Genomic DNA, 12,243 nt, shown 5'->3' with positions numbered 1-12,243 from the left:
AAAGAGGTAGAACAGCAACAAAATTGCCACTAGGCACTGAATGGTTGGACATACACAACCCTTCACAGAATATCAGATTTGGAGGCTTATCTGCTCTGTAAAGTAGGATAGGTGCCTGTGGCACAATGCTGGTGCACACACAGGCGTTTTGGAGCAGCACAAGGTTCATCATAGATTATTGAACATGGAGCTCCACAGTAGACCACCCCCAATGTGTTCACACATTGACCCTGCGACTTCGTCAGTTACGATTGCAGTGGGCATGGGGCCATCGGGATTCAACCGTCGATCAATGGAAATGTGCCGGCTCTTCTGGTTGGTTGGTCAGTTGATTCAGGGTAGGGGACCAAACAGAGAGATCACTGGTCCCATCAGATTAGGGAAGGGTGGGGGAGGAAGTCGGCTGGGCCCTTTCACAGGAACCATCCCAGCATTTACCTGAAGAGATTTAGGGAAATCACAGAAAACCTAAATCAGAATGGCCAGACATAGGTTTGAACCATCGTCATCCTGAATGTGAGTCCAGTGTGCTAACCATGTGCCACCTCACTCGGTACAGCTCTTCCGGTGAATCACATTTTTGGTACACTAGGTCAATGGTCGTCTCCAGAGACACAATCATTGAGATGAATGGCGGGTCAAAACATTCAGAGCAACACAGGTGAAGGCTGGTAGGAGCAGTATTATGCTATGGGAGACATTCTCCTGTACTTGCATGGGACCTGCAGTAGTAATCGAAAACACACTGACAGCTACGAATCACCTGCATCCCTTCATATTAGATTTTTGGTACACTAGGTCAATGGTCGTCTCCAGAGACACAATCATTGAGATGAATGGCGGGTCAAAACATTCAGAGCAACACAGGTGAAGGCTGGTAGGAGCAGTATTATGCTATGGGAGACATTCTCCTGTACTTGCATGGGACCTGCAGTAGTAATCGAAAACACACTGACAGCTACGAATCACCTGCATCCCTTCATATTAGATTTCTTCATCGAAGACGATGTCATCTTTTAGCAGTATAATTATCTGTGTCTTGGAGCCACAACCATGCTACAGTATTTTGAGGAGCATTATAGTGAACTTGTGCTGATGTCTCAGTGACCAAATATGCCTGATGTAAATCCTATTGAACCCATCTGGACCGCTATCAGGCACCATCACTATGTATGCAAATCAGCAGTCCCATTATTTATGCGACTTACATGAACTGTGTGAAGACCTCTAATGCCACGTATCTTCATAAACCTACCAACAAACTGTCGGATCCCTGATATGCAGAATCAGTGATGTATTTCGTACCAAATATGAACAAACAACCTATTAAGCAGGTGGTCATAATGTTTTGGCTCATCAGTGTGTGTTGTATGAGAAATACTCAAAACTTTTTTATCCACCGAGATGGAATAACTTGTCCTCAGCAGTGAGATGTCGGCAGCTCAGGAGGCATTTACACATCCACAGCTCTGTAGGGAAACCTAAGTGGCACACATATACACATCCACACTGCCTGGGAAACTGTGTAGCGGGACGTGCATAACGCCCACAACAGTGAAATGGTTAAAAGGGTTAAGGAGTGGGCCAACAGACAATGTTTTTTTTATCTTCATTCTCTCTTTCCTAATTTAAAAAAAGGCCTTACAAATGTGTGATACATTTAAGATTGAAAAGCAAATGGAAATGAAAGGCACAAACGAAAAATGCTCACAAGAGACTCAGAGATGCAAAGAATGAAACAGAGCATTTAAGTTTATCATCACAACAGTTTTCTTCAGCTTTGTGTACCTTAATTCCAAGGAATAAGATTTCTCCGTAAACAATTCTTCTTGGAAAAAATATTAACTTGCCCTGACATTTCAGCAAACTAGGCCTTTTATGGCAGAAAATTGTTATGTGTATAATCTTGAAATTCATGACCTTGGGAGTGGGGAGTTCACTGTGTTTACGTGACATCAATGGGGGATCAGATGAAATTCGGTAGGTCACACAATGTTTGACGCTACAGTGAGAAACCGAATAATTAAGTGAAGGAGGTTTCAGAACATTATGACAATTTTTGAGGGAAAAAAAAAAAAAGATTTTCAAAACTGCTACATTCGGATTAGGTTGTAAGTAGTATTGCTACCCACCTCAGAATCGAGAGTTGTCGCTTTTGAAAGTGTGGAGGATGATTCTTGGGGTTATGTGTGAGCTTTTGTACTAGGAGGCATGATTACTGCAAAAACATGTGGTTCACTAATGCCATGCATTGCATTTCCAAAAATGGTTTAAATTTTTGACAATATCAGTCAGGTATTTATTTATTTATTTATTTATTTATTTATATCAGTGTTTCATTACTAAAACTGTCTTAAGTTACTATACACTAGTTTACTTTCCATATTCGTGTGTTGTGTCATAGATGCAACTATCAGTAGTGGCATGATGGTTACAGAGTCAAGAAACTTAAACTTGTACAAAATTCAGAGAACATTCTAGTTGATAGATGCTATAACTGTGTGCACTTACAATCCACTTGCGAAGATACTTTCATACACGCATCACGTCGCGAGACCAAGTAACCAACGGCGCCACAAAGCAGTTATGCATACCATAAGATCACAGGCATCCTTGGTGTGAGCCAAACTTAATTACAAGGAGCTTTCATATATATCAAAAGCAGAACTCAGTATTCAGATAATAGAAGTGCTAGCTAATGAACAGCATGGCAATAGGTTGTATAGCGTCGTCCCCAGTGCTATATTACGAAAAGACTTAAAAAACAGTATTTATAAAGAAGAGACATTTAAAAATTGAATAATATATTTTTATCATGTAGCCGTAAAATAATAATTTATCTGGGTAGGTTTCGATTGCAAAGGAATAACTTACAACAAAATGATCTAAAGAGATGACAAGATACGCTCTTTTGTTAATTTTTTAGTCGTGTTCACTTCTTCTCTTGTCTTGATTGTGTATAGACGGACAACTTGCGAGTGCTGGCAAATGTAAGCATATTTGTATGAGTTAAGCATATAATATATTCATTTAATATTATTGTGCACTTTTAATTTGTAAGAGGTGATCCCGATTTCATGTCCGCCTTCCTTGAATTAACCTGCGTTCAAGTAATTTACAGTTCAACAATCGCAGTGGCCGATGCAGCCAACGACACCATTACGTGGCGATATTAACTTATGAAAAATTAGCGGAAGCGAAATACTCACCCGCTATTAACATAATATTAATTTTTCTCCACAGCCGCCCGACGTTGCAGAAATACGTAGCTTTAAGATTCTTATTTTCAGTACCATAGCTGACAGTCAGAGCCAGGACTCTGACTACGTGGCAATGGTTAACGGAGGTAAGAAAAATACTCTCACGCATGTGAGGGCCGCAATTGTAATTAATAACTAAAGATCTTTTGCTTTAAAGTGAGCTGACTAGCTGAGGAAATTAATATGAAAAGTTCAACTTATATGCTCATGTTTTAAGATTCAGCGAGTCTAACATTCATTAACGTAACAAATAATTTGAAATTAATATTGTTAAAAAGGAGAACTTCAGGTAAGCATTTAATCATAAAATCAAAATTAAATGAAATATCATTTTTATTAAGGCCCACCACGTAAGTCGGCAACAATCAAAAAATAATAACAACAATAATAATATATTAAATTACGATGGCCGACGGACGCGAGAGTTGCAAGGTACTGTAAACAGACCACTGTGGCTCAAGTGTTAATTACATTTTCATGGCTACTGTACAATTAAAACAATTGGTAACATGGCAGCCCACATTTACATGTTTTCTGGTAAAATATGTGTGGATCTTTACCCCATAACAAAGGTCTTCATTAAGCGTATGCTTCCTCAATGTGCATTTAGTTAAACAATTACAGGACCTAATTTATAACTGTTCATTGCAGCAAGAAGTAGAAAAGTGCTCAAGGGAAAACAGGTACATGTGATCTAAGCAACACACTCATTAAATATTCTTTGTGTGTGTGTGTGTGTGTATGTGTGTGTGTGTGTGTGTGGTTCATTCAGGGCACAGGCTATGAGGTATAAACATGTATGAGGAGGAAAGCAGCAAAGACCTTTACCTCCCTTCAACTTCACCAATAAGACAAAGAATGAACTTCTTGTTTCAAAAGTCAGAGGTGCTGTTAATCAATTTTATTTATATATGCTTTTACTAGGAGCTATACCTCTTGAATGTAAGTAATTGCCCGTTCATCTGTCATTTGCAAATTTGGGAGGAAAGGCAGAGATAGGAAAGAGAGGGAGAACTTGAAAGATGAAAAGATGAGCCACAATCAATAGCAGAAATGAATGGTTATGGGAGAGGGGAGGGGGAGTGACAGGATTATGAAGAAAATGATCTTAATGAGAATACATAATAGCCCACAACATAAATGTGTCTGCCTATACACATTGGAGTATTGATATTGAACGAGTATGAATCAAACTTTTACAGTCAAGACTGTTGAATATGTGCACTGTCTTTAAAATGCCCTTTATTCAAAGTAAAAATAAACAAGTTGCAGCAGAGGTGAATGCATAGTGTCATTTGATAGAAATTATTTCAATATACAAGACACAACAATAATTCCAACAATTTTGGATACAAACAGTAGAAGTAGATTATAAGTGTAGTAAGAATGGAGGAAACTACTGTATTTTTATTTCAGGCCAAAGAAGAAATGCCTCTTGTTTTCAGTTAATCTGCCAAATTTTTTATCATATTGCATGCCTCACAATATCATATCTGTCTTCAACAATAATAGAACATTCTGTAAGCTGTATTTGGCAATGCAACTGGACAAGGCATAGCTGAATTGGTTTTTGATAGGTGGTCCGACTCCAGAGCAAACTCAATAATCTTCAATAAAAATACGGTAGCGTGTGTGTACCGTACAATGCAATTCTTAAACATCCTAAAGCTGTCCAGCATCACCTACCTTCTACATTTTATATATTTACTGTCGATATACACACAAATTATTTTCATACTTGAATTGTTGCAAATATTCTTGCCTTTAAACCACAATATAGTAACAGACCATTAAATGTGTATGTAGTCAGAGAATCAACTAACTGCATGGAAAAACCCACAAGCCTGTTATATGTATTTAAAAGAATATGTAGTTAGAGAATGAACTATTTGCATGGACAAATGCACAAGCATATTTTACGTATTTAAAAGAACCAATTATTTTACTTACCGTGTGAAATCAGTCATCTCCATCATAATCATGCACATGTGTTTTGCCAGAACAATAATATCATTTCCTGTGTCGTCCCACTTGGCAACTTCGCGATCAAATTTCAGTTTTTCACTACGGAAGTATTCTACCTGTTGGGCAATCTTCTGCTTATCTTCTTCAGTCATCTTACGCATGGCTTCCTGTAACATAGCTCCAAATCAAGCTCACTGCAAACACTGTGGGAATTCCTAATTTCTAAAACATAGAAATGAAATATTTTATCATTATTCTGGACTCTTTGTATCAAGTATTTTCATAAAATTAAATTTATTTGTTTTCTCCAAGCTCATAACTGACTTGCCATAAGTATGGACTCGAACTTACAACTACCATGTACAGTGGTTGAACAGAGCAAAATATAACTTATGAATATGTATGTATCTGTTAATTAATTGAGGCCAGGAGGATAACAAGAGCAAGAATAACTTCCAGCTGTGTAGTTCAAGCTTTTCTGAACTATGTAGATAGGAGTTATCATTGTTACACATCCTACACTCCCTTACCTTCGTGGCCTCGATCTCTGCTGGCCCACTCCTCCCACACCCCCTATCCCACAGTCTCCCCTACCCCACGTATCTACTGCCTCTATCCCCCACATTCTCAGCTGGCTACCTCCTTCTGGGCTGCCAACTACCCCTCCTCAACCTCTCCTCCTGTTTTGTGCCACCCCATCTGACACAACCCCTCATGCCAATCCCCTGCTAAAATGTAATCACATCATCTTATGTTCAGCCTGCACAGTGTACACTGACTCACAAGGAAGGTTTGTGTATATGATTTATTGTCTGTAGCAAGATGTGTTTGTAATATAAATACTGTTATTTCTTCCATATTTAATTGGCATTTGGAGCAACATCTCACAGCTACAATCAGGTGGGAAGAGCAGTAAAGTAACAGCTGCCATAAAACCATACGGCAGCAAAGACTGACCACAATCTATAAATTAAAATTGGCTGCCATGTTTTTCTATCTGTATATGAAGGCTAATTGCAGGAACTACTGCAGAGATTTTGGAATGGATTTCACTAACACAAGGTTTGTGTACATCACTTCATATCATAAACAAATCATCCGGCTGTATACAGGGAGCTTTGCAAAGCCAGAGCAGGTCACTATTTATGTATAAAATAAAGTGTGGTTGCTTAGGGAATGTGGGCCAAATGCAAACATTTAAAAAATTAAATAACATTTGTCATTCAAAGAATGATGAAGCTTTCAAACTATCCAGACTTTGAATGAATTGTTAGTCAAATAATAATTTCTGTGTTGTTAGGTATTCACACTGACCAAAAATCTACACAAAGTGTGATGGTGGGAGACAGAAGGCCATTAGCAGTAGTGAATAAACAGAGTTGGTTGGTCGGTTGGTTTAAAAGGAGGAGGGAGGAAGGGACCAAACTCCTAGGTCATCGGTCCCTCGTTCCGATTAAAATAATTCCACAAGGGAGTAAAATAATCGAGAGATACAAAACACAGCTGGAAACCACAAGAATGACAGAAGCACAACAAACACTAAAGTGGACAAAATCAGAGAAGAAAACCACAGAGAGATGCAAGAAAAATGTAGAAGAGATCAAAACAAGAGAGCAGATTACCATGGCTGGCTGACCAGGAGAAAAAAAGGAGAAGCCAGCCACTCTGCAACACATTAAAACCTCCACCATGAAAGCACTAGGGTGGCGGACATGCACTAAAACTTAGATCAAATGATAAAACCCACCCTCACGAATAAAAAGTAAAACTAAAGCTGCTGTTGAGGCATTGTCACCCAATAGGATGCTGGGAAAGTTAAAAGTCCACTGCAGAACAGCTAAAAGTGGGCAGTCCAGCAGAGGTGGACGACCATCATTTGTGAGCCACAGCAACACTGAGGTGGGTCCTCGCGACGGAGGAGGTAACCATGCGTTAGTCACGTACGCCCAATGCAGAGCTGGCAGAGAACAACTGATTCCCTGTGAGAGGACCGCATGGAAGACTTCCACACATTTGTAGTCTCCTTAATGACATGCAGTTTGTTGGGCATAATGTTATGCCATTCCATCTCCCAAAGACAAAAAACCCTGGTGTGTAAGACAGAACGCAGGTCAGTTTCCAAGATACCCATCTCCAGAAGTAGTTTCCTCGTAGCCTGTTTGGTCAGCCTGTCAGCAAGTTCATTGCCTTGGATTCCGACATGTCCCGGGGTCTGCACAAACACCAGTGGATGACGGAACCACTCCAGGGCATAGACAGACTCCTGAATGGACACTACCAAAGGATGGCAAAGGTAGCATTGGTCAATAGCTTGCAGGCTGCTCAAGGAGTCAGTACACAGGAGAAATGACTCACCTGGGATGAGTGGATGTGCTCAAGAGCACGAGATACGGCCGCCAGCTCTGCAGTGAAAACACTGCAGCCATTTGGCAAGGAGTGCTGTTCAATATGTCCTCCATTAACATACGCAAAGCCTACATGACCATCAGCCATCATCGGTACATGTCATGAATCGAGAGGAAGTAATAGCGGAGAGCCGCAGGGTTAACGGAGTCCTTAGGGCCACGCGAAAGGTCCAGAAGAATCTGCGGCCCAGATGTACACCACGGAGGTGTATGTGAATGGACTTCGAGGAGTTCAGAGAGAAGGGACCGGATACAAACCGCAATCATAAGCCCTGATCTGGGCTGTCAACGTGGGAGATGAACCGCCATAGTTGGGAAAAAGAGACGGTAATTCGGATGCACAGGAGAACTATGAACGAGTGCAACATAACTGGCGAGCAGTTGTGCAGACATAATGTTCAATGGAGGGACTCTGGCCTCCACCAGGAAACTGGTCACAGGACTTATTCTAAAAGCTCCCATCGCTAGGTGAATGCCTTAGTGGTGCACTGGTTCGAGTAATCGCAATGCTGAGGATGACGCCGAACTATAAACCAGACTCCCATAGTCAAGGCAGGATTGAACAAGGGCTCTGTAGAGCTGCAGCAGCGTAGAGCGATCTGCACCCCAGTTGGTGTTGCTCAGGCAGTGGAGGGCATTGAGGTGCTGCCAGCACTTCCACTTAAGCTCACGAAGGTGAGGTAGCCAAGTCAATTGGGCGTCGAAAACCAGTCCTAAGAATCGATATATATCAACTACAGTGAGTGGATCGTCACTAAGATAAAGTTCTGTTTCCGGATGAACAGTGCGAAGTCGACAGAAATGCACGACACATGGTTTCACGGCTGAAAGCTGGAAGCTGTAGGCTAGAGCCCATGACTGCGCCTTGTGAATGGCTCCCTGTAGGCGCCGCTCCCACTCTGTAAATAGGGCGTTACAGGGTTCACTGTGGCATGTAATGAACGAGAGGACTTTCCTTTCCATCCGCCATTAGAGGGTGCAAAAGGCTGGGGAGTAGTTCTCCGACGTAGAGGCTCGAGCATAGTGCTCAGCAAAGTGCTCGGCAATTGTGCTTGCATCAGTAGATAACACGCCATTGATGTTAATGCCAGGGACACCTGCAGGGTTTGGTACCCAAAAAGAAGTCTGATCTTCGTCCAGACATGGGAAGGTGACGTATGGCACCCAATGGTCAACACGTACCTCTCCCAACACTCCTGTTTCCGTCGTTTCACAAGCTGGCGACGCAGGCATGGAGCCCCTTAAAGGCTATTAGAAGTTCTAGGGAAGGGTGCTGCTTATGTCACTGTAGAGCTCACAGATGCCCTTCAATTGCCTCAGCAACTTCAGATGAACACCAAGGGGTTGTCTTTCGCTGGGAGCATGCTGAAGAACAAGGGATCGCATTTTCCGCCACAGAAACGATCGTTGTAGTAACCTGCTCAACGACAACATTGATGGCACCATGTGGGGGAGATTCAGTGGTGACAGCAGAGGTGAAGGCTTCCCAGTCTGCCTTGTTTAAAGCCCATCAGGGTAGGTGTCTGTAGGCATGAGACCAGGGGAGTGACAGGAAGAAGAGGAAGGGGTCACTACCACACAGGTCATCATGTGCTCTCCAGTGGATAGATGGGAGAAGGCCAGGACTGCAAACCGACAGATCAATGACCGAATATGTGCCATGTGCCACACTGAAATGTGGGAAGGCACCTGTATTTAAGAGGCAGAGGTCAAGTTGAGACAGTAAATTTTTCACCTCCCTACCTCGGCCAGTAATCATTGCACCACCCCACAAGAGGCTATGCATGTTAAAATCTCCCAAAAGTAGGAAAGGTTTAGGGAGTTGATCAATCAGTGCAGAGAATACGTTCAGGGGTACTGCACCATCTGGAGAAAGATATACATTGCAGACAGTTATTTCCTGCATTGTCCTTATCCTGACAGCCACAAGAGGGGTTTGAAAGGGCACAGGTTCACTACATATTGAGCTCAGGACATAGACGCAAACTCCACCTAACACACTATTGTAGTCGCTACAGTTCCTGTAATATCCCTTAGAGCCGCAGAGGACAGGGGCCCGCATTGCCAGGAACCAGGTTTCCTGGAGGGCAATGCAGAAAGCAGGTGTAAAGCTTAACAATTGCCATAGCTCAGCCAGGCAGTGGAAAAAACCACCGCAATTCCACTGGAGGATTACATGATCGTGAGACTGGGAAAGCATGAAACACTCAGTGAGGCAGTCTACACCTCAGAGTCAACTGCTACCACCAGATGAGTATCTGTGCAGTCGACATCCATTGTGTCTGAGGGCCCTGCGAGATCTAGGTCCTCAGCTGATGCCAGAATCTCCACCTCATCATCAAGACACAGAGCCTGTAGGTAGTGACATTGTGGGTGCCACCGCAGTGCCTTGGTTCTGGGGGGGTCTTTTTCTTTTTAGGTTTCTCTCGCTGCTCCTTAGGTTTGTCTGGCTGGGAGGCCTTCACTGATTCAATCTCAGGGACTGAGGAGAACCGTGAAGCCCTACGACCAGCTACCTGTGGATGCTTCTGCCACTGGCAGGTGTCAGCTTTGCCCAAGGGATCCCTTCCTGGCGAGAGGAGCCGAAGAAGACTTACGCTCATCCAGCTGAGAAAAGGGGACTGACGTCCCCAATGATTGGGAGAGTGTTGCTCCTGAAGTAGGTTGTGCAGGAGCAACAGGGAGGGAAATGCCCCCACCACCAAGTGGGCAGGTGGAGTCTGACGGCTCTGAGAGCCAATTGTACACGATGGAACTGAGGATGGTAGAACCGTTGTCGTAGCGGAAGCGTAGGTTGACGTCGTATGCACAAGATGTAGCCTCTCATATTTTCTCTTAGCCTCAGAGTAGGTCAGTCGGTCCATGGCCTTGTATTCCATTATTTTTCTTTCTCTCTGGAGAATCCTGCAGTCTGGTGAGCAAGGCGAATGGTGCTCTCCGCAGCTGACACAGATGGGAGGTGAGGCACAGGGAATATTGGGATGTGAAGGACGTCCACAATATTGACAGGTGACACTGGAAGTACAGCAGGAAGACATATGGTCGAACTTCCAGCACTTAAAGCACTGCATCGGGGGAGGGATATACGGCTTTACATCACAGCGGTAGACCATCACCTTGACCTTCTCGAGTAATGTGCCACCCTTGAAGGCCAAGATGAAGACACCAGTGGCAACCTGATTCTCCCGTGGACCGCAGTGGACATGCGGGTCAAAATGGACTCCTCGGCGCTCTAAATTGGTGTGCAGCTAATCGTCAGACTGCAAAAGAAGGTCCCTGTGAAATACAATACCCTGAACCATATTTAAGCTCTTATAGGGCGTGATGGAAACAGAAACATCCCCTACCTTGCCACAGGCGTGTAGTACCCAGCACTGGGCAGAGGACGCTGTTTTGATCAAGACTGACCCTGACCGCATTTTGGACAAGCCCCCCACCTCCCCAAACTTGTCCTCTAAATGCTCCACAAAAAACTGAGGTTTCATTGACAAGAAAGATTCCCCATCAACTCTTGTACATACACAGTACCGGGGTGAATAAGCTTCACTGCCATCCTTAGCCTGGCATTACTGCCATAGTGTAGCCCGGGGAGGAGGGCATTTCTGCCATGGTGTGACCCGGGGAGGGGGTCGGGGTGGGGATGAGATTTGGGGTTGTATTTCTTAGCACTGAAGTTAGATCTTGACCGCTTAGAGACTGCTGGTGTTTGACCACCAGCAAGAGACGACGTACTATGCTTCATGGCGTGTCATCCGCCCTAATGCCACCCACTCCGATCAGGGGCCCTCCCCATAAGCGCCACCCAGCCTCAGCACGGGCCACCTGGCAGGATGGCCATTGCTGAGAGTCCTGATGCCCCAGGATGATGGGCATCTACTCCTTGGCATACATGGGGAGTTAACGACGCAGGCATCAGCAGAGCGATCCTTGTGTGGTCACGGGACTACAACCAACAGGGTACATGGCGGCCCCACCACAACGGACTGGCTGCCGTGATGGATATTGGCACAAATGAGCTAAGAAGTCCATTATAGTCGACAGTGCAGAAAGCGATACTGCACATTGGATGGAGGAAAATGCACCCAGCTGGGTGACCTCACCCAACAGTTGGAGAATGAGCAGAAGTGCAGATCCACTTCAACGAAGGATGCGAGAGGTCTCAGCGCATGATGGACACTATGCACCATGTAAGGCGCCCTCCCCAATTGGCTCGCTCATTGGGAAAATTTTGAAAAATGGAGGTCAAACCCTACAGGGGACCATCACATAAAGGCCAAAATGTGTGAGACTCCTTTTAGCCACCTCTTATGACAAGCAGGAATACCTCAGGCCCATTCTAACCCCAGACCCGCAGAGTGGCAAAACAGAGCTTAATATTGTCAACAACTGCAAAACTATAGGGCAGAGTGTGGGCATGAATAAGAGAAGAAAAGGGAAATGGGGTGTCCAAAGTTGGAGTAGGAGACAATTACAGTGGGATATGACAAGAAAGCCATTGTTGCCATGGCAAGGAGGTTAGGGTGAAAGAGAGGGGGGAGGGGAGGGAGAAAAAAGAGGGGGGAGGGGAGGGGGAAGAGAGAGAGGGGAGGGGGAAGAGGAAGTATACTATAGGT

At 44.0% G+C, this 12,243-nt stretch overlaps 1 protein-coding gene across 2 annotated transcripts in view; it reads right to left on the bottom strand.

The window, feature by feature from the left end:
* LOC124794690 (catenin alpha) overlaps positions 1-12,243 on the bottom strand; it is a 151,946-nt gene that overhangs the window by 24,723 nt on the left and 114,980 nt on the right. For both annotated transcript variants that reach the window (XM_047258244.1, XM_047258245.1), the window contains one exon: positions 5,211-5,392. In XM_047258244.1, coding sequence (XP_047114200.1) covers positions 5,211-5,392 — 182 coding nt within the window. The remainder of the gene's footprint in view (positions 1-5,210; positions 5,393-12,243) is intronic.

The sequence above is a fragment of the Schistocerca piceifrons genome, chromosome 4 (assembly GCF_021461385.2).
Source record: "Schistocerca piceifrons isolate TAMUIC-IGC-003096 chromosome 4, iqSchPice1.1, whole genome shotgun sequence".
NCBI classification, from domain to species: domain Eukaryota; kingdom Metazoa; phylum Arthropoda; class Insecta; order Orthoptera; family Acrididae; genus Schistocerca; species Schistocerca piceifrons.
Note: the sequence above shows the minus strand (reverse complement) of the source record. Positions and strands in the feature narration are given on the sequence as shown.